The sequence below is a fragment of the Physeter macrocephalus genome, chromosome 9, assembly GCF_002837175.3.
Source record: "Physeter macrocephalus isolate SW-GA chromosome 9, ASM283717v5, whole genome shotgun sequence".
Taxonomy (NCBI): domain Eukaryota; kingdom Metazoa; phylum Chordata; class Mammalia; order Artiodactyla; family Physeteridae; genus Physeter; species Physeter macrocephalus.
The window spans coordinates 84,810,364-84,833,915 of record NC_041222.1 but is presented as its reverse complement, the minus strand read 5'-3'; the positions used below and the strand labels follow the sequence as shown (position 1 = coordinate 84,833,915).

At 40.0% G+C, this 23,552-nt stretch overlaps 1 protein-coding gene across 5 annotated transcripts in view; it reads right to left on the bottom strand.

The window, feature by feature from the left end:
* Nucleotides 1-648: 648 nt before the first annotated feature.
* Nucleotides 649-23,552, bottom strand: part of PTPDC1 (protein tyrosine phosphatase domain containing 1) — a 90,586-nt gene continuing 67,682 nt past the window's right edge. For 3 of the 5 annotated variants that reach the window (XM_007122650.4, XM_007122649.4, XM_007122651.4), the window contains 8 exons: nt 17,646-17,817; nt 15,271-15,351; nt 14,918-15,036; nt 13,845-13,982; nt 10,641-11,899; nt 7,500-7,685; nt 4,666-4,776; nt 649-2,133 (listed from right to left, as the gene is read on the bottom strand). In XM_007122650.4, the coding sequence (XP_007122712.2) occupies nt 2,017-2,133; nt 4,666-4,776; nt 7,500-7,685; nt 10,641-11,899; nt 13,845-13,982; nt 14,918-15,036; nt 15,271-15,351; nt 17,646-17,817 (2,183 nt within the window). In that variant the 3' untranslated portion in view covers nt 649-2,016. Of the gene's footprint in view, nt 2,134-4,665; nt 4,777-7,499; nt 7,686-10,640; nt 11,900-13,844; nt 13,983-14,917; nt 15,037-15,270; nt 15,352-17,645; nt 17,818-18,301; nt 18,689-23,552 lie in introns of all 5 variants that reach the window. The other 2 variants (XM_024117191.3, XM_007122648.4) reach the window with 2 other exon arrangements.

Here is a 23,552-nt window from a genome sequence, read left to right as displayed (position 1 = left end):
TTCCTCACACATTCCTCTTAGAACTCTCCTATCTGCCGGCCTCCATCCCTTGGTCATTCTGAACCGACAGGATGGGGACTGACTAGAGCCTGGCTAGCTGACTATTCAGCCTGCAACTCAGGCTGCCCATCAGGATACTCTAATCACAAAGCCACATCTTTATCATCAGGACCTCAAGAGCACCAAGCTAAAGAACTACAAGACAAAGGTTATGGGTTTTTTTTTTTCCCACTTTTATTCAAATTAATACAAAAACTGTATACAGTCTGATTAATTTCTCCTACCATCTCTCTTTTTCAGGCTGGTGCACTTAGATTTTAGACATGCACTGCTGCGGTCACATCATGGCTGTGCAGGATCTATCCTCTAATTTGAAACAATCATTTCAGACACACAAGCCAAAAGCCACTTGTCAAATAAGCCATGGTGGTGCCTGCCCATGTGAGACTGAGATGAGGATAAACATTTTTTTAGGTAAAAAACATATTTTTATAATGTACCTTTGGATAAATGTAATTGTTTTCTCCCCTTCTTTCCCAGATCAGGCACCTGAAAATAAGAAATTTCAGGAATGGGCAACCCAGTTCATTAAAATTCACTGGATTTGATTTCCTAAAAAATTGAAACAGTGTGGCATTTGGCATTTGCCACTAGAGTCAGTAAGACCAATAATGACTAAAATATTTTTGATGTGCTAGAGTTTGATTCAGAAATGCACAAGTTGGAGAAATTTCATTTGTTGTAAATTAGCCTTACTTCCCCTGAAATTCTGTCTTTAAGATTAAGTAGTAGCTTTAGTTAGAAATTGGTTTAATATCACTTTTATTGGGAAAAACTACTATCTGTTCTGTGGCTTGGCCTCTCGTGCCCCACATATTCATTTAAATAATATTTAATGGCTTCAATGGCTGATAGTTTGGTTTATAAGGAACTAAAATAGTTTGAGCAATTACTTCCTCTTATCCAAATGAATGCAACCTACGTTGAGTCAAATTCAGTTTAAAAGTCTTAATTCTCATAGAAGTAAAGCAGCCAAAGACAGGGCCCTGAGGCATCTGGGTTTATGGAACGATAGATTTAGGATGTGTGGGCTGGTGCTCGTGCTATCACAACATCGGCATGAACAGAACTGCCTCTGGGGAGAGGCTATGGCTAGGGTGCCCGCCCCTGTAAGACAGTTCTTTCTGCTGGAGTCCTGCAGCTTCCCATACTGCCTGTCACTGATCTCACTTTCTCTGTAAAGATGCTGCTCAGCTCAGCAACAGCCCAGGGGAGCGGGAATAAGGTCTGATGTGTTGAGAACTGCTCCTTCCGCCTGTGACAGCAGAGGTCAGTGAGGTTGTCTGGAAGCCTGACAAAGAGCAAGTCTATTTCCTACAGTAGTAAGTCCCAAACACTGCACTGTCAATCCTTTAACGTAAAACTAAATCACTCTGAAAAATAATACATTTGAGACCCTTTGCCACATTTATAAAAAGAAAAAAAAATTCAAACAAATATTAAAAAATCCTTTAAAAATGTTGTGTCAATTGCCTTATTAACAAATATAAAACAGTTTAAGACACTTGGTGACTTCCTTAGGTCATGTATTGGGGAATAGACACAGTGAAGTTTTACTACGAAAATTATCTATTTGGTAAAAACTCTAGGAAGAGTTCCATCAATAAGATAATTGTTTTGGAAAGAAGAGTTAAAACTTTTTCCAAAATGTCAAAAAGAACAAGGATGTAAACACCATAATTCTTAAAATATTAATACAATATTAATCCAGTTAAATAAATAAAAGAAGTGGCACCAACTTTATGGCAATTTTTCAACACAAAAATGTAACTCAAGGATATTTTAAAATAAATAATTGCTCCAAACAGGAACAAGCATTCTTAGCACAAACCAAGAGCATCTGAAATAAAGTGCTATGAGACAAAGCAGTTCCACATTTTAGCTTGTTCAGCTATGAGCAGAAATGCCATCTAGATCTTCAGGTCTGAAATATTCACGAGGGGAAAGTCAGCTTCACTAAATGCCAGGCTTAGGGCTGTCTTTTGTCATTTTTCTTTTTTCTTCCAGTGTGTGCTTAAATATTTTCTTCAGGGTGTTGTAAACTATTGGTCCATTTTCAGAATCAAAATTAACCTGGTAACAAAGAAAATTTATATTCAGGATACTATAACAAGAATTTTAACCAGTCTTTATTTTGGGAGAAAAGAAAGGGGGTGGAGAAAAAAAACAAAGACTTATAAACAAAATTATATACAATTAAAAAGCACACACAATGCATTTCACACACTAGTTTTAATTAAAATACTATATTAGAACTGCCAATCATGTCAATACCAAATTTATGAATGAAAACTAAAAAAATTAAATCTAGTGCCTGGATATGTACTGTACTCATGAAGCAAGTCAATAGTGAGTGTGATGGGCGTTTTGAATGCAGAGACTAATCATGGATGATATAAGGGAAAGGTCTCCTTATTAAAACAATGCCCACCAGCTTAACTGTTGGACTGAGGTGACCTGAATGGAGAGCCTAGCTTTCCATCTGTCAGCAATTGTAGCCTCAGGTCATACCTAACCTTTCTGTAAAATGAAGACCACAGCATCCATCTCCTTAGGATTTCTCTGAGTACTAAATATGAGGCTCTAACACATGCTTGGCACATGTAAATACCTCCACAAAGTTAATTTCCTTTCCCATTGGTGGGAAGGCACCACATATACATATTTGGATTGTTTACCCAAGTTCACCGTACCACAGGGTTAGGAGTGATGTTAGGACAGAGAACCAGAGCAATCATCACACCTCCACCCCACTCCCATCGCCAAAGAAATGTGTGACTCCTTAGGAAAGGATCAGGATCACTTGGCCAGTGATCCCTTCCCTCCTGGAGAGAGAGAGAGTGAAGGCTGTTCCCTTATGAAGGGCTGGGAAGGGTCTGAGATTTCACCCTGATAACACACGTTATAGATGCTAGCAGAAGACATGAGATTGCTGGGTCAGAGACAAACAACTTTATGACTGAAGGCAGCACACGCTCCGTAATCACATGGGTTCCCTTGCCCTCCAAGCCCCTGGGGATGATGCAGAGGGGCACAGGTGGAGTCTGCATCACAGGTGAGGAACTCCATGCTTAGGCAATCCCCCATGTTTGATGAGGGAGCTGTGGCAAGACTACTAAGCTTTGGCCTGAAGGAAACATGATCTTTGTTACACAGGAAGCAGATGCTACACAGATTTCCTTGAAGAGATAGCCTGGAATAGAAGCTATCAGGGCCTTTGCTCCTAAGATTGTGCACAAGGGGAGAGACCCAAGAACGGTATTCTAACATTTTTACAGACAGATTTGGAACAACTGGTATATTTAACTTTTCATTAGTATCCCCCTAAAAGGTCAACAGAAGTTGTAAAGAATTCCTACCACTTTCAGAGAGACCAGTATTCAGGATTTTTTCCAGTTAAATTCAGAAATTTAACTTTATCTTAATCATTATTTTGTCTGTCCTATCTGCAAAAACTTATTAACATTAACAACAGTTTGAACTGTATACTTTGTTAAACACCAAATCACAACCATCCCCACACAGCAGTGGCCTCTGGGTCTATGAAAACATAAACAGAGATGTAAAGGATCACATGACTTTGGTTTTGAGGCGCTGACTCTGGAAACAGTCATGAAGAGACTGAGAGGATGCAAAGTGGTTAGTGCTGTAAAGCATCAGATGAGGAACAAAGAAACCTGCCAGAAGGACATCACTTTGGAAAGAGTGGATGGGGAAAGAGATCGGTGAATGAGTACAAATAATAAGTGCTATTATCATTAATGTTTGCCACAGATGCTGTCATCGAAAAACTGGATTCTTTGTTTAATGACATTTTTGTATCACATATGAGAGATACCAAACAAATTGGTTTAAGAGGTGAGGGGAACATTTTCTTTCTTTCAATATTTATTTATTTATTTGGCTGCACCGGGTCTTAATTGTGGCATGTGGGGTCTTTTGTTGTGGCAAGCGGGCTTCTCTCTAGTTGTGGTGCGTGGGCTCCAAAGTGTGCGGGGTCAGTAGTTGTGGTGCGCGGGCTTTGTTGCCCCATGGCATGTGGGATCTTAGTTCCCTGACCAGGGATTGAACCCGCGTCCCCTGCATTGGAAGGCAGATTCTTAACCACTGGACCACCAGGGAAGTCCCAAGGGAAACTTTTCTCTTGGTATGAAATCTGGCGTGTTTTTTCAGCCAGGAAAGACTGCTGCAGGCCAAAAGGATGTACATGGAAAGGAAACATTATTTTACTTTTTGCTTAGGATTTGCCAATCAGACACGGTACCGAACTGCTAACGTTGGATATTAAATTCTCAGTAGGCGGTTTCTTGTTCAGACCCAAGGTAGAACTGGCTCAACACTCAATTGTTTCTTTCTACACAAAACTTCTTTGTTCCAAAGTTTTCCTTCAAAAAACCCACAGTTCAGCCTTTTATATCATTGTTAGGAAACTGATATTTTTTAGCCAAAAGTCTGCAACTATATTCGAGAAATGTCAAACACATTTCCATTAAACGCAAACATGGCCAAAAGGTTTATTTTAGAGAAGGCTGGTGACCCTCGGATTCTGATTTACAAAGATTATACTGACTGTGGTCTGTAGGGGGAAAGAGGAGTGCCACCCACCTTAGTGAAGGCTTTAATGGCACGTGCAAGAACGGCTTCCTCCACGTTGGCAGGAATCATCTGCAGGCTCACTATGCAATGCAACACGCAAAGAATAGTCTGTTGCTGGCCCTGTTTTTGCAGAAATCAAAATCAAACAAGTTAGGGGTGGGATAGGGAGGGTGGGAGGGAGACACAAGAGGGAGGGGATATATGTATACATTTGGCTGATTCACTTTGTTATATAGCAGAAACTAACACAACATTGTAAAGCAATTATACTCCAATAAAGATGTCAGAAAAAAAATGCCTCAAGAAATAAACTCAAAACAACTGCTAAGCCAAGAACTGGTTTGTGACCAAGTAATCATTACCTCAAATACTAAACTATCTACCAAGGGCTCTACCGGTGTTTATGGTTATGTGTTAACTTGAAAAGCTTTCAGTAGATAATATCAAAGCTGGTTAGTTATTACACAAATAGAGTTGAATCTGAAGATAAGTGCAATCTAAAATCAAATGCCTTCCATGCAGTGAACTGAGGACGATCCATTCTTGTTGTTTCTAGACATAATCGTTTCAGTATGGCTAGTAGATGCTGACACGTCACAGTAATACGTGGACTAGATGGCTGGGTACTCAGCGCTCAGTACCTTCATCATGTCTTGCCAGTTGCAGACAATACTGAGTGCGGAGGGGCAGAAGAAGAAAGACAGCCACAGCCCTCCAGAAGCATGCCATAACGTAAGGGGGAAGGTCCCTGAAGAATGTGTCCCCAACTTGACTCCTGAGGGTTGCTTACTTTGGAGAAACAAAGAAAAAACTCCATCACTGGAGCAAGTCGCATTCAATACACGTTGCCCCCTGAGAGCCATTAATTTCACTTCTGGAAATCTACTCTAAGGACATGATCTGAAATGCAGAAAAACCTGCAAGCACAAATTATCATTACAGTGATGCCTATAAAAGTAAAAAACTCTAAATAATGTAAATGCCCTGCATGTGAGGGCTGGAGTGAATGATGAGGAAACAGCACGTGACAGAAAGTACACGACCTTTGTGCCGGAGTTTGTATCCTGTTCTGACACATGCTGCACACTGTGGGCAGACTGCTTCACATCCCCTTTTCTGAAAAGTGGGGCCTCTACCTCTCTGAGCTATGGAGATGAACAAAGGTGAAAATAGAAATTATGACCCAGCAAGGGCCTGGCCCATTGCCACCCAATGAAAGTTAATTGCCTTCCTTATCCGCCCTCCTGTTTCATCTCTAAAATTTAAATGCTCAGAAAATAGCCTAAGAAAAGGACTGCAGATACAGGAAAAACCTTATCTTTAAAGACGTGCATCACACAACTGTGAGCAAGTGCCTGTGTGTATCTCTGTGTGTCTATATGAAGTAGTAATAGTAGTAGTAGAAGATTTGGAAGCAATGAGGTATTTACACCACAGCCTAGTAGGTTACTCAAGGCTGATTATAACATTGTTTTCCTAAAACAAAACAAAGCCTATTTATAAATGAAAATTTAATATCTCTTCAGGGTTAAAAATATTAAATTGTATAAAAGAATCTACAGTGAAAAGTCTCTCTTGCTTCCTAGATCCACTGTCTCCTACTATTATTCTCTAAAGCAGGGGTCCCCAACCCCTGGGCTATGGACTGGTACCGGCCCATGGCCTGTTAGGAACCAGGCCGCACAGCAGGAGGTGAGCAGCGGATGAGTGTGCAGAAGCTTCATCTGTATTTACAGCTGCTTTCCATGGCTCGCATTACTGCCTGAGCTCTGCCTCCTGTCACATCACCTGCGGCATTAGATTCTTATAGGAGTACGAACCCTACTGTGAACTGCACGTGTGAGGGATGTAGGTTGTGCGCTGATCTGAGGTGGAGCTGAGGCAGTGATGCTAGCACTGGGGAACAGCTGCAAATACAGATTATCATTAGCAGAGAGGTTTGACTGCACAGAGACCATAATAAATCAGTTGCTTGCAGACTCATATCAAAACTCTATCAGTGAGTAGCAAGTGAAAGGAAGCCCAGGGCTCCACTGATTCTGCATTATGGTGAGTTGTATAATTATTTCATTATATATTACAATATAAAAATAATAGAAATAAAGTGCACAATAAATGTAACGTGCTTGAATTATCCTGAAACCATCCTCCCCCCAACCCACTCCACGGAAAAACTGTCTTCCGTGAAACCACTCCCTGGTGCCAAAAAGGTTGGGGACTGCTGTTCTAAAGGCAACCACCATTATCAGTTTCTTATTTTTCCTTCTATATTTTATACATACACAAATTATATACATAAATGTATATATGTGACACACACCCTTTTTAAAGAAATACAAATGAATGCATATTCCAACCTACCTCAGTTATTCACATTATATGCTCACAGTAAATAAGTAGAAACAAAGACTTGAAAATGAAAAAGTGGTTAGTTATAACATATCCCCATGTTAGAGCATTACCTATCCATTAAAGTTAACATTAATGAAAAACTTAAACATGGAAAAACACCTATGTTGTAATTTTGAGCAAAAATGAAGTATAAAGTTGTATGTGAAATAATTTTTACCAAGTTAACATACGCATCAGTAAGATTGAAAGAAAAGACTTGAAAATGTTTAAAGTAGTTTTCCTGGGGTTATGGGTATTTTCCCTTTTTATTTTTGTATCTTCTAAATGTTTATACTGGGGATGTATTTCTTCTCTTGCCTTGGAAAAATTTAAATTAGACCCCGATAAGGGATTCTGCGTGAATTCTCTTTTTTATAATGGGTTTTTTCAGTCTGTAAAACTTGTATTAAGGGCCTTAGTTAACTTCATCAACTGTTCAACAGCTACTTTACCTTCTCTAATAAAAACAGTGCTTCTGCGGCATCTGCAGATCTGTCAACCAACATGTCCACGTCCTCTTTGGTTATCACAGGCTCCTTCAGCTGCTCCACCCAAGACCACATCAAACTGCACAGGATGAAAGGATCCCTTTCGCCACATATTCTTTCCCAAGCTCCATCTCGGGAATTTAGTTCCTTCTAAAAAAGAAGGAAGAAAGAAAGAGAAAAAGAAAGGAGAGAGGAGAGGAGAGGACAGACAGGAAAGGAGGGAGAGGAAGAGAAAGAGAGAGACAAAGTGAGGGAGAGAGGAGGAGAGGGAGGCAGGCACGGTTTGACAACTGATGATCCTTAGGCTGTCCAGGAGAGTAAACTCTTAGGATCTGGGGTGCGGATTGGGACCCCTCCCAGTGACTCCACTTCCAGGCAGTACCTTGGGCTAAGACATGCAATTTCTCTAAGCCTCAGTTTCTCTTTGTAAAGTTCATCTCCACCCCACAGGCAGACTGACTAACTGAGAGGGCTGTTAAAGCTCTTGGTACAAAGAAAGGCTTAGTTAACCTGAGTTCTCCACTTTGTTTAGAGACCACAGAAACAGTTCAAGAAGAGGGAACCTTCCTTTTCAGGCTCCTTGGAACAAAACAAATATTTACTGCAAGGAAGTAGAATGGTAGATGAAAAAGTGTAAATGAAAAAGTGTAAAGTGTAAAAGTGCCAAAAAGTTAGTAAATATGGTATACATATTTCTTTCAAATTCCTTTTTAGAATCCTATGTAGAATTTAACAAACAAGCCCTGTATTCTGAAATTTGATAGGGTAAAATAACTAGGAAGTCTTGCCAATACTCCAAATGTCTGGAGATAATTTAAGATTTTAAAACTTTACCTCACAGAGATTAGAGGAAAAGTGAGATAAGAATTTTAATTTCTGACAGGGTTCAGATTTATTTGTAATAAATAAAATACATGTTTGCAATAGTAATAAGCAGAATAACTGCCACCATTCATTCATTCACCCATCCAATATTCATAGAATACTTATAGTATGATAGGAACGATGATACAAGACTTATCTCTGATTCTTACAGCAACACAGCAAGGAGGTCCCCTTTACAGATAAATGTACTGGGGGGCTCAGGAAAGACGAAGTAACTTGCCCAGGAGCCCAAAGTGTGAGAGCACATTCCCAACCCAGATCTGCTCTATCCCAGTCTGTGATGTTTTCCTCATGCTACCAGGGTCCTCCAGCACTGGGTTTCTTTTTATTATGTCATAAATAAGCCACAACTTTTAGTTGTGGATAGTCCTTCATATCCCATAGATCATGTATATAGCAGAGTAGCTTTTACTCAATTTTTATGTTGTGCAGAAACAACATGACTCAAAGACGCTCTTAGTAGAACAACCATTACATCATTATTGTTTTCTGAAATCTTCCAGCAGGGTTAGGAAAAACATCAGGGATGATGGAAAGTATTAAACACATGAACTGTATCCTGGCCCTGCTGCCTTTGGACCACATCTCCTCAAGCACATCACTTGACCTCTGTGACCCTTAGTTTCCTAACCTGTGATACTTAATTCATAAGGACTGAAAGATTAACAAAGAATCTGTAAAAAATATCATCTGTCTCACAGGATTTCTGTGAAAATCACATGAAATAATACATGTGAAAGGGCCTAATAAGGGCACAGGCAGCATTATGCTATTCAAATCATGTTCATTTTACTTTTTGCAGAATTCAACTGATTTGTTCTATTACTGAAAGACCCACAATAAAATCTAGAAAGGAAAAAAAAGGCAAACCTATCCAAATGATAGGATAGTATCTACCTCTAGGAAATGCTTTTGTTTATATTATGTGTTCAAACAGTCTGGCCCATGTGGGGCTGACCCGCGAGGGGGTGGTGAGCTCTCAAGCCTGAACCCGGAGGTCCTGCCACTAGCTACTGTGGCTCACAGTGACGCAAAGGAGACCTGCCCACTGAGTGGAAGGCTTGTTCAGTTTGGAGTAGGAAATAAAGAAAATACTTCATGTTGGAAGAAAGCAATACATTTAACTATTCATTAAGCAAAACACTACAATTCTGATGAAGAAATCGTGTGTGGAAGCGCTCTCCTCCTGTCACACAGTTCCAAGTGAGGGCGAGGCTCCACTCCTACTGTTCCCGCCTCTGCATCTGGAAGGTCTGGCCTCCTGAAAAGTGTACACACCTTGTTTGATTAATGGTAGGATATAGAAAAGCAGCTACACGAATAATTCATGGTAGGTTATGGGCTAACAAGCCAAACATTCACTGAGCCAGGCCTCCCCAGGTCAGCCCCACATTTGGGCAGTTTACCTGTTTCTGATAACTAGGTTTATAAGGCCTGCCTTTTCTCTAGACCAGCTGCTTATTTTGGGCAGAGAGCAAGGCTAATTTAAGACTGTCTTCCTAGTGAAAGTACAACACAAAAAGGCATTAAAATTTAAAATTTCACATTCTAATTTAAGTAAAGGCTAAGAAATAGATCCCAAGAACCCAATCTCAGATAAAACCAGTGGCAAAAAGGTACGCTGTGGCCACTCCAATTTGCCTTCCAGAATCCAACACCTGCCTTATTGGGGTGGATTGGGAAGTCTGCAGGAGGGAATGCTGAGCAGACAGCACCCATCACTCGTCCTTCTGGCTTTACTTGATACTTGGGTTAATGAGCTTTGGAAAAGAATTGTCTCTATTTCATTTATATCTCTGTCACTGGTTCTCAAAGTGTGGTTCCCTGCTAGGTCTCAGGTTAGAGATACTTCGGGTCAGTTCCTACAGCTGTCTGCTGTGGTCTGTTCATCTGTCCATCAGTCCTGCAAGCCCAGTGAGAAAGAAGGAAACTATCGACATCAATCAATATCATTGCCTTGCTCAGTCAAGCACCCTGCTGAGTGCTAAGCACTAAGTGCTTTCTTTCACAGAGATTGAAATGAACCTACAAAACAGCCCAGTGTCTGTTGTTTCTATGACAGCAAGCTGGTATTATAGCTGAGTAACTTGAAGTTCAAAAGTTTCATATTATACAAACAAGTCTTCAAATTCCTGTAACAAATGAATTTGGGAAAATGTACTGTTTTTGCTCTGACACAAATATTTCCCACTCATATATAATTAAATGAAATACAAGTACCTGCCACATTTCTACCTTCTTTTTCACTTCCTCCGTTTCTGCAATCTCATTTAAATTTGCCAGGGCTTTGGCTGCCAGTATTCTCCTTGCTTCAACACTCAAGTCAGACTGTAAAGCCGTGTATGGAGCAACTTCAGACAGATATTTGCTATCCCGGGTTTCAGGTCCAACCAAGAACTGTGCTTTGGGACTGGACGCAGAGTCCACGGGGCGGCGGTAAGTCTCACTGTCCTCCGCAACAGAGCTTGGGCCACAACCACCACGAGTTTCACACTCACAGTGGGACACTTGCTGGTGAGAACAGTTTAGTTCCTTAGGGATATGTGCAAAATTTGGTGTAACTGGTTCCCCAGGGTTGTATGAACCTGAAATACCGGAAGAGAAGGTTCTACTTCGCTGTACTTCCTTTGGAATGTTCGTCCTATGGAAAATTGATGACCTGTCATCTTTGAGTCCTTCCAGGCCTCCAAATTTAGCGTGATTCCAGAAAGAAAATGCATTGCGGACCAGCGTTTCCTTATTTAAATCTAGCTGTGGAGACTGTGGGGAGTAACAATGGCTTATGTGCTTCTGCTGTCTGGGGTTATGGCAAAGCAAGGCCTGGGCAGGCAGTGCCCACGGAGTCCTCCCTTGCTCCAGAAGTGACTTGGCTCTCATTAAGTCCGAGTCACTGTAGCTGAGCTGCCTTTTCAGATGAGTCAGGGGCTGAAGGCACTCAACATTCCGCCTCTTCCAAAGAGGGTCAAACTCTTGCTCACTGGAAAGAATCACATCCTGATTCTCAAAATCTGCCACCACTGCATTGGGGGTGAAAGAGTCCGATGCATCACTGTCATGTCTCAGTAACTCTTTATCCAGCTGCATTGTGACCATCTCAGAAACAGTCTTTTCAATTTCAGCAGAGAGGCCAGGTACTTCTGCCACTTCTTCCGTCACTACTGGCCTGTTCTCAGCTAAGTCCAGCAACAATTTGCAAACGAGATGGATAATTTTGGGTACATGTTTCAGAAGTCGTGCCTCATAGCCATGAAGCAGATGCCGCTGACGAATGAGATACTGTGCTAAGGTGACAGCATGTGCCTTGGGGTCACAGCAAGAGAATATATTGCGAAGAGGAATCAGAAACTGAGTAAATTCCCTTACACATAGTAGCTGTCCTCGGGTTTGTATGGAATTAGGTCGCTTTGCCCGAACAAATATAATTGCTTGGTCAGCAGTCATTCTTGTTGCAAAAACTAAGTAACATGCTATTAAAACACCTAAACAGTGAAGAAGAGAATATTGATATGAGAAAAGCTTGTATTTTTATTTATACTCTTTGGTGATTTAAAATTTGAATATATGTTAGGAAACCATATAAATACAGAAACATTTTAAGGACAATGATAACTTTTTGTACAGGTGTTCATCTATTTACTAAGTCTATATGGCAACCCTCCCCTTGACTGAGAACCCTTGGTCACCTCTGTACTCCAGGGCAAGCACCAAGAACTGTCACAGTGAAGCTGAGTAGGTGTGGAGTGAGGGGGGATGACTGAGTGTGGAGGGTGATGACTGAATAAACTGATGACCTGGACAATTTACCATCATTAACGCCCAACTGCAACATGGAAGAAAGCCAACCCTGCTTTCCACTCTGAACAGCTCTTAAAAATTTCTATCCAATCAGTCTGTACACTCTAGTTGGAACTTCCCACCCCTGCCATCTTTGACATCAACCGGTGGCACATTCCAGACTGGCATTTTTCCTACTTGGGTATTTTTATCTTTGGCAATTATTCACATTCACAATCTATTTTTTTCTCCTGATGATTCTTATTTAAGACTAAACTAATGCCTAAACTAATATGTATTTCCCTCTAGACCACAACTATTTTTCTATAAGCATTTAATATTAAGGAAAATAGCCTTAACAGTATAAACATTCTGTATTCTTGTTAATTAATACTAAATTAAAATGAATAAAAAGGCGATAATCAATTAACTCAAACATAATAGTTAATTCACATCAAGTAAAAGGCAAATCAAAAGACATCTGTGTGAATCACCAAGTTTGTGAATCTCGTTACACATGAAAATCAGAACCTCTGAAAAATGCATGTTTTCCTAGTACATGGCAAGGTCCAAGCTATCTTTCTCACTAGGACATGGCAGTTCTTTAGGGTAAGTATGAAATATCTGCAGAGCTATCATGTGAAATCCCTAGAACAGCGAGATTTTGGCTCAACCATGAGAGCTGACAGTCTGGGACAGAACTGAGTCTCTACCCTAAAGATGCTCCCCAGAAGCTGGAAGACCCAGTGGTAGGTATATGGGTATACTGTGGACAGAGTCGAGCTCAGGTGTCTGGCTAGATTACATGACAATGAAGATTCCAACCCTTTTTGTGCCCCAAAATCAGTATTGCACTGATATTCTGCAGCATTTTTAAGTAAAATCATTGATTTTTATATAGAATTCTAGGTACAGTAAGACTCTCATTTACAAACAAAATCCTTACAGCCATGGATTTTAAATCATGGCCCTGCCACTTACTTGATGTAGCAAATTAACCTCCTTCAAAACTTACATTGTTGCTAAAGACTTAAAAAGATAGTAGGTGAAACAATGCTTGCTATTTTCATTATTATTTTGGTTAAGGAAAATTACATTTTAAAAAGACACTGCATATTAAAAACGAAGTGTTGATTTTTTTTTTCCTTTAAAGAAGAAAATCAGGGCTTCCCTGGTGGCGCAGTGGTTGCGCGTCCGCCTGCCGATGCAGGGGAACCGGGTTCGCGCCCCGGTTTGGGAGGATCCCACGTGCCGCGGAGCGGCTGGGCCCGTGAGCCATGGCCGCTGAGCCTGCGCGTCCGGAGCCTGTGCTCCGCAACGGGAGAGGCCGCAACGGAGGGAGGCCCGCATACCACAAAAAAAAAAAAAAAAAAAAAAAGAAGAAAATCAGAAAGATCATTTAGCTAGCTATGGAAATCCACCTATTTATTACTCAATATGATGAGGTTTTAGCACTAAATCATTCAAAAATACTCTCATGAATATATGGTCACTGAAGCTATCTAAGATATTTCAAGTATCTTCTACTGACTTGTTCCATTTGACTCTAAAACTTTGATAGGAATCTGAAAACGATCCTCTAGAATTAGGAAATATTCCTTATATGTTTAAACATGTAGAAGGACAATAAAACCACCTCCTAGAGTTTACCTGTTCGACCAAGCCCTGCATGACAATGGATAGCTACTTTTCCTTCTTGTAAGGCAAATGTCATCACCTTCACCATATCTAAGATGGTGGTAAGGGATGCTACACCATAATCCTTCCATCCAAAATTGTAGAAGTAAACTGGACAATGAGAAAGAGAACAAGAAGAAAATCAACATACAGGAAAAATACTTGTAAAGACATTTGAAAAAAGTGAGTGAATTCATGAAAAGTATAAAGCTGTAAGGCATGCAGATCTCACTGGATGAGTAGACCTAAAATAATAGGCTTTTTACATTTCCAGTAAATTTACTGTTAACATTTCTTAAAAAGCACATTCTATATTACTTAACACACTTCCTGCTGAAACTCAGTCAGAAAGAATTAACGAAAAGCAGGATTGCAAATTAAAGTCAATGATCTATGCCAAAATTACTCAACCATGGAGGGAAAGCATGCAACCTTGTTTAGCATGGAAACATGTCTAACTGACTGATAAATGGCATAAGGTAGTACATATAGATTTCCTAACTAGTGGGATAAAAAAGCTAACATAAACTTCTTAAAAACAAGTTGTAGATTGTCACATACAGAATCCCTGCATCCTACCCAGGGGCAGAGCTATGCAGTAGGTAAAAGCATGAATGAGTCCTGTGTTCCAATCCTGCTGCCATTTTTAAATTGTGTGATCTTGGGTAAGTCAGAACTTCCTCAGCCTGTGTGACCTCATGTGTGAAGCAGAACAACTATATTATGTGACTGCTTTAAGGATTAAATGAGATGACAGGTCTGGATACTGTTTATATTAATATACAGACATTATTTCTACAAGGTCTCCTCTCAAGTTCCCTCTCACAAGAAAAAAGAAATCTTATACTTTCAACAGCAATACCACAGAAGAATGATAGCATTATTTAAAGTCAAAGTTAGCTCATCTTCACTTTTTAGAAGCCCTACTACACTACTACGCAGTAACTGTTTATTTCCATCACCTTTTTAACCTAAGAGCTGAATAGACAAAAAGTCTCTGAGTTCTGTCCTTGGTAACTCATGGAGAGGAGGATGGAAGGACTTACTGCCAGACTCCATGAAAGCTTCAGGAAGGTATGTGAAGCCACTTTCTTGTTCCAGAGGGTTCCCACAGCTGGCATGCTCACCAGGACGCTGCAGGTTGATGATACTTTTTATGCCATGGCTTAAAGGAAAAAGAAAAAAAATTAGTCATATTGGGAGGTAGTGTTAAAAAAATTAACCATTTTTGGCATTAATAAACATTATTAACTACTTTCAAAACCTTAATTGTCTTATTTGAAATAAGTTCTTCACACTCCTGTTGGTAAAATGAAAGCACCTTTCCATATGAAGTCAAAAGCAATAGAAGAGAAAACACAAGCTGGCTTATTAAAGTGTGTAAACATGCAATGTTTACCTTCGGAACTGCTCAATGATGCAGTACTTCTTGAGGAGCTCAGTGGATGGGCGTGCCATGGCCAGGATATTATCAGTGACCCTACAGATGGGAGGAGGGACTGGTGATATGCACAAAACTGAGAAAGCAAGATTTCAAGCCCTTACTTTTTCTATGATTTCAACAATGCTATAAGGTATGAATCTCCTTATACAAATCCGGCTTCAATTCTGTATTATGATTAGGGCTCTAAGAAACCCTAGCTTCTTAAATCCCTGGAAAAAATTCCAGGACATAAAGTATTTATGGACTCCAGCAAAGTACTTTCAAGGACTTTCATGAGATTCTAGTGGACATGACGGAATGATGGAGAAACCTCAGCTGGCAGCAAAGGACATCCTGGATTAGTTACCCAAAGGTTACTGACTAAATGAGGAGGGCCAGCTGGGAGGCATTTTTAGTTACATAGCTATCTGTACCTCAGTTACCTAATGTATTGAGTGGGGATAATGCCTGCCTCACAAGGTTGGTGTGAGAATTCAATATGATGTGAACGTAAAGACTTTAGCACAAATCCTAGCATGTGGTTATGAATAAATGCTGAGTTATTGTAATTTTGCAAAAAATATGGCTTTGGAGTCAGTCGGACCTGGTTTCAAATGCTGGCTTTTCTGCTTTCTAGCTGTGTAGCAAATTACTTAGTCTCTCTGGACTTCAATTCCTTCACCAACAAAATGACATTAATGATGCCTACTTAAAGAGTTTTATGAAGATAATAATTTGAGAGTGTTCAGCACCGTGCCTGGCTTGTAACCAAATGGATGTTTACTGAGTGTACAAATGGATAGAGACCCAGTAAATGGCTATCACTCTCACTAGGGCTCTGGCTTCACTCTGTTCTGACTGCATTTCTCACCAGTGGCCTGGTGACAGATACATAAGGTAGACTATTGCAAGTTGTGGGTCACAAGAACCTGAGAGGAGTAACAGAGACATTAGATTAGCAGGTCAGGATTCAGAAAGATACTATTCCTCATGCCTGGGGCAATGTCTAAAACTTAACAGGGACCCCCAAAGGTTTGGGACCCCCCAAGTTTAATAGCACTTAGTGTAGGATTGACAGAGATGTGACATGAAAGCAGCAGAGGCGAAAGAAGTTCAGATAGTTTAGTCAACAATAAACCAAAAATATGAATGTGACCTTAAGCTGCATTATTAGAAATTTACTTGTCTGACCACACCTCAGGAATAGTGTTTGCTTTTTCACAACATTCTTCAAGAAAGATAGTGATAAACTAGAACATGATCTGTGGAGAACAACAGTGACAGTGGACCCCAGACTATAGTACTACACATGTACCCAGCAAATCCAATATGAAAAAGTACAGGGTTGCAAGTTAGTAAGCTGGTTGACAAATATCTAATTTGTAAATGAATTCTTGCTCTATAAAATGATTCACAAGCAGAGTTCTTTGAATAGTGAATTCCTCTTAGTGCATTCCAACTGTGATTTGGTTTTGAATATCAGAATTTTTTAGAGATATCACTACATCAAAAAAGGTATACTCGGGCTTCCCTGGTGGCGCGGTGGTTGAGAGTCCGCCTGCCGATGCAGGGGACACGGGTTCGTGCCCCGGTCCGGGAAGATCCCACATGCTGTGGAGCGGCTGGGCCCTTGAGCCATGGCCGTTGAGCCTGCGCGTCCGGAGCCTGTGCCCCGCAACGGGAGAGGCCACAACAGTGAGAGGCCCGCGTACAGCAAAAAAAAAAAAAAAAAAAAAAAAAGGTATACTCGACAGTTTACTATTAATAATAAAAGCAGTATGATTCAATAATGAATGAATTACACTTACATACCATAAACAAAGTAAGCATCTTATATCGTCTACTGAACTGACAACTCGTACCACCTTCTACTGAGGCAGACTGGAAGTGTACGTATTTATACAGAATACAGGAACAAAATAAAAACGAGGCTAAAGCTTACCTGTATGAAACTGAAAAACTACCTATGTACCTCATAATTTCTCAAATTTATAGTTGAACATTTTAATTATTTTTAGCAATTTCTGAAATTTAAGAGCTATCTAGTTACCATTTCTTTAAGATACTTTACATACAGCATTCCATTCAATTAAAAAAAACCCTATAGGGTTGGTTTCATTATTTCCATTTTACAGATGAGGAAACTGTGGTTCCGACTGCCTGTGTGAGTAGACCAAGATCACACAGCTTGTCAAGTGGCAAAGCCAGGGATGGAGGTGAGGTCCTCTGACTTCAAAACCCCACATTCCTTCTTCTACAGCCCACTGCCTCCTGGCCATCTCCTACACGTCCATTCCCTTTTCCCACTTAGCAGTAGGTGGGAGCTACCGAAGACAGACAGAATCACTTACCAGGACGAGTAGACCCCCTTAATAGCTTGCTCCTGTTCACTCCAGCGGGCTGCATTTTCATACTTGCAAGCTTTGCCACCACATGCCATGGAACAGGCCATATGTCCAGGAATGACATGCCGTAAACGCTCTCCAACTTTTGTATACTTTGGTGTTGGACGTCCTGAATTTCCTAGAACATTCAAAGGGACGATTCAAAATCCTACTCTCGGAACAGAATAGTAACACAGGAAACAGCTTCCATTTTCTCTCAGGATTGTAGATGACAAGCTGGTGCTAAATACCCTTCATTTTGTCAGGAATAAAACTGTTTCCCTTTCGTGTAAGCACACTATCCTTTACTACAGAAAAGGCTTTTGCACACAATAATCTCCACATGTCATATTGGTAATGAAAAGGAAGAAACTGTAAAAGCAGATCTTCTACAAGGTAATGAGTTTTGTGCAAAAACTACATTTTTAATGAAAAAACATAAAACAATCATTTTTATCTCCTATTACATGTCTACTGAATCTCTTAGCATAACAGACAATAAAAAGTATAATGCAGAATTAATTGTCAAAATTTTAAAAAGTATCAACACAGCATAACCTCTTCACAGTTCTTATATTTAAACTCAAAGCTGTGGCAATCTTTAAGAAGAAAAGGAGCTTTACTTTTTCTCTCGGGGCAAGTTGGGTTTCTCTCAGCACAGCTGACTGAGGACATGGCCACCATCACCTGGAGAGAGGATGAGGAGAGCATCTTGGCAGTGGAGCTGCGCCGCCCCTGCTGCAGTCGCAGGATGGGGTCGGAGGCAGAGTGTCGTCGGCCCTGGAAAAAGGAGCTGAGGAATGGCACAGCAGAAAGCCTCCGGGGTGGATCCTGCATGGCGCTGGGCTTCCAGGAGGGAAGAGCTGGAGGCGAGATGTCAGCGCCAGTCTGCTCCATGATGAAGTTACACTGAGACATGAGCATCACTCTGCGTGATCTAACCACCATTCAGGATAGGCTGACTTGTTTCCATAGTGACAAACAAAGAAACTACTGATTCCCACTCAGATCTGTACAAGCAAAATCCCATATGAATGGATTGTTTTGAACAGATTGTTCAAATATAAGGAAGAATAACGTATTTTAAATAGATTATACCTAAAATGTGACTTTTCTATTGTTTCTCAAACACATTTAAAAGATCTGACTGCTCAAAGAATTACATCTAAAATACTGTAATGAATTTAGAAAAATGTCTTTCTGATGTAAACACACACATATTAAAATATTTAAATTTTGTTATTCCTTTCATATCTATTCTTTGAACATTTTGAAAAATATTCTCTATCTACTGCTCTCTGGAACAGGGCAGATAAAAAGTTAATTGTAACAAAGTGAGAGTGGCATGGACATATATACACTACCAGATGTAAAACAGATAGCTAGTGGGACGCTGCACAGGGAGATCAGCTCGGTGCTTTGTGACCACCTAGAGGGGTGGGATAAGGAGGGTGGGAGGGAGACGCAAGAGGGAGGGGATATGGGGTATATGTATATGTATAGCTGATTCACTTTGTTAAACAGCAGAAACTAACACAACGTTGTAAAGCAATTATACTCCAATAAAGATGTAAAAAAAAAGTTAATTGTAATAAAGTGGGATATACTAGATACCTCTAACACTATTAAAACACCATTTAATTTTTCAAAGTAAAAAGAAAACCCTATTTTTTTAAATAGAACTATTAAAGAAATGCTTGGATAGAACAAATAAAGACATTTGTAGGGCTGATATATTAACCAAAAGACATTTATATTCATACTTATTTTCAGAATGTGAAAACCCAATTCTTGGTTATTGGATAGTAACAGTAGTCATAACTATAGCCCTCAAAAACTCAAAGACATGATTCTGTGCCTTTTGTTGCTGACTATGGGGAAAAGAAAAGCTTCAGTAATGTCTTGGCAGAGGCATAGGAAGAAAATTCACTAAGTATCACATTTTTTAAAGGAACTGGATGAGGGGGAGGTTGCAACTTGAGGATCAAGGATATAAAGAACACAGAAACTATAACAACCACCAACTGTCTGCCTCCTCTCTTGTTAATGTCAAGCTGCACACCCTAACCCCACCCCTGTGTCTCTCTTCCTCTGTCCCTCCAAATGGTATTTCAGCCATGTGCAGGTGGAAACAGTCTACTGTCATAGACAGGGTTCTTCTTTGTTTTGTTCTGTTTTATTTTAACAATTAATAATGCTTTAAAGCATGCTCCTTTTAAAACACCCCCCCATCTCCCCAACTGGATGTGCTTTGTCAAATAAGACAGAGTAGCTCAATTTGGTGCCCAAATTCCTATGAGTATAGCATCCTGCCCCTGTTATTTTGCATACAGCAATGGAAAAGAATTCCTTTTAACATACCTAATCCAGAAGGCGCAGCTTCCACATAGTTTTACAGGAAAGGAAAGAGGAGAGGATGTGGTGTGGAAGGCAAGTTGGAACCTGATGGCAAACCCTAAATGCTCAAACTAAGGGGTCTGAGTCTGCTATCTGGGGAACAGGGAGTCTGACTCAAGTTTCTTAGTGTTAACGTTCCCTGTAGATAGGGCCGGGAGCCAAGGACTGGGGGCCTGCTGGGACTGTGACTGTGTGAACGGAGCTAAGCACGGAAACAAGACAGTACAGAGGCAGACACTGCACTGGGTGCTGAGACTTCAAGCCTAAGTGAGCAGCAGCAAGATACTGAAGCAGGTAAATATGGAAGTCCATGAGAAGAAGGTACGAGAGAAAATCCGGCAGGCAAGTTCCATCTGAGATGAAAGGTATGTGAGGCAGCAACTAGGAGGTCTCAACCAGTGAGTAGGAAATGCGTGATCTGTGCAGCTCTAAGGACATCCACAGAGGAGAGTCCAAGTGACTCTGTTCTCAACAGTTCTGAAAATGAGAATGAATTTGATGAGGATAGGACTTGTCTGGACCAAGCTAAGGAACGAAAGGTTTATGTATGAAAATACAATGTCTTACAGATGTGTGAAACAAGAAGTATGAGTATATGTAACTAAACTGACCCACAAAATGAATAAAATAACTATTTTCAAAAAGAATACAAAAAGAGACCAATTTGGTACAAGTTCTAATATCTTTTTTTTTTTTTTTAGAAGACAAACTGTTTAGTTTTAGAATGTAAATCAGAGAATGACTCACGTGTTTTAAGTATACATGTTCATATGGAGACAAAAGGCAGCTGCTCCAATTTACTGATTCTCTTTTTTTTTTTTTTTTTTTTTTTTTGGTGGTATGCGGGCCTCCCTCTGTTGTGGCCTCTCCCGTCGCGGAGCACAGGCTCCGGACGCGCAGGCTCAGCGGCCATGGCTCACGGGCCCAGCCGCTCCGCGGCATGTGGGATCCTCCCAGACCGGGGCGCGAACCCGGTTCCCTTGCATCGGCAAGCGGACGCGCAACCACTGCGCCACCAGGGAAGCCCAGTTCTAATATCTTTTATTCCATGAATTAGAAGATAATCCCTATAAAGTCATGGCATGATTGTTTTTGGTCAACATTCTGTAAACAAAAATGTGGTTATGTGCAGATGTGGATTTCTGAGGTCAAGGAGCTTGGCACAATAGCCTAAAAATCAATTAAAAAATTTAAATTGGGGTGAATTATAGATTTCTAATGATGAATTGTTCAGATTTTTAGAAATAACATTTTAATATTTATTTAAATTACCAACAGGGAAAAAAGCAAAGCCTTATCTTTAGATAGAAGGAGGAACAAGACTATTTTAATTTCTATTTCATGTATTATATAAGATGGAAGTATTTTAGAGTACGAGTAATTATATGAAGGGCTATACTTTCAACAGAAACTAAAAGGTAAAGAACTGAGTTATTTGTAGTGAAGTGGATGGACCTAGAGTCTGTCATACAGAGTGAAGTAAGTCAGAAGGAGAAAAAATACTGCATGCTAACATATATATGGAATCTAAAAAAAAAAAAAAAGCTTCTGAAGAACCTAGGGACCTGACAGGAACAAAGACACAGACATAGAGAATGGACTTGAGGACACAGGGAGGGGGAAGGCTAAGCTGGGACAAAGTGAAAGAGTGCATGGACTTATAAATACTACCAAATGTAAAATAGATAGCTAGTGGGAAGCAGCCACATAGCACGGGGAGATCAGCTCGGTGCTGAGGGGTGTGGGATAGGGAGGGTGGGAGGGAGACACAGGAGGGAGGAGATATGGGGATATATGCATACACATAGCTGATTCACTTTGTTATAAAGCAGACACTAACACAACATTGTAAAGCAATTATACGCCAATAAAGATGTTAAAAAAAAAAAGGTAAAGAAACTTTTTTTCTGGCAACCACAGAGAAAGTCTGTACAACCTCATTATCATAAGCTACATTCACCTCTCTGCTCTCCTTCCCTCCTTCCTCCATAGTTATAACTTGAGGCCACAAGAAACAACACTACTGTTGTTTCTCCACTTACCTGCTAACAGGATCTATATTTTTCTTCTCTGACAAAGTGTTTTTCTAAATACATAAGAAAAAAAATATCAGTTTTCTATATTACATGAATATAAAATCACAGGGGACCCTGCCTCATTACTGTTTTTACCCTTTTTCTTCCAAATATGCTGTCTCTAAAAACAAAAAAAAAATCAGGCTCCAAGAAAAAGTAGGAAAACAATACAAAAGATAATCCCCATGACCAATCCTATACTCCCCCCTAAGATGCTGTAATCATCAATGTATAAAAGACCCCTCTTCAAAGCATAAAGAATATGGGTGCTGCACTCTAAACACAACAATACCTTTGTGGCCAATGGCCTGTTTGTAGGTAGGCAATCAGACCTTCCCAAATTCAGAATAATATTTAAGGAACCAAGTGAGATACTGGTCACTGCAAATGTGAAATTAAGCACAGTAAACAACAAAGAAACCTACCTAAAGTTACTTATGAGCCCTTGCTCTTTTCCTCTTTAATTTCTACATGTGGATGGTTAAAGCACTAGAGTCTAAAGAGATGTAGAGCCTCAAGAACTGGTAATTCCCATTTATACTCAAGAAAGGGCAAATAACGTCCTATTTAAACAAACTCATGCAACAATAGGCCCAAGAATGCAGTGGGAGATGGAGGTCCATGTAGGCTCTGTCCTAAGTCAATATAGGAGTCATTTCCAGGAACTGGAAATGGACTAGCATGCTGACTTTACAGCTTCTTGTTTTCCACTTTTTGTGACAGGAGGCTCACTTCTCACAAGGCAACTAACTATTCAACTGTTTGACAGCTCAAGATGTTTTCTAATGTTCAGTCAAAATCCATTTCTCTGTAAACATTGCTCCTGGTTCTTCCTTCTAAAAATTAGAAACAAAGCATCTCTTTGACTTGCAAGGTTTTCAAATATCTGAAGACAGAACTTCTCTAAGTCTTCCCCTATTCGGGTCAAATCTTCTTAATTTTTCAAACATTCCTAGTATATGTCATTGTTTCCAGATCCTTCACTATAATTCCCCTTCTTCAGAGAGCCCTCCCTCTCCCCTTTACAGCTAAACTTCTAAAAAAAAGTTGACTTCATTTGCCATTTCCATTTGTCACCTTCTCGTCCTCAATCTATTCAACTCTGGTCTCTGTCTCCAGCATCCACTGAAAATTGATCTTGCTAAGGTCTCTGATGCCTTTTTATAGTTTTTGTCTTATTTTGACTGCTTAGCACATTTAACACAGTTGAACAATTTAATTTTTTTTCTTTTTTATTAACAACTTTATTGGAGTATAATTGCTTTACGATGGTGTGTTAGCTTCTGCTTTATTTTTTTTTAACATCTTTATTGGAGTATAACTTTTACAATAGTGTGTTAGTTTCTCCTTTACAACAAAGTGAATCAGTTATACATATACATATGTTCCCATATCTCTTCCA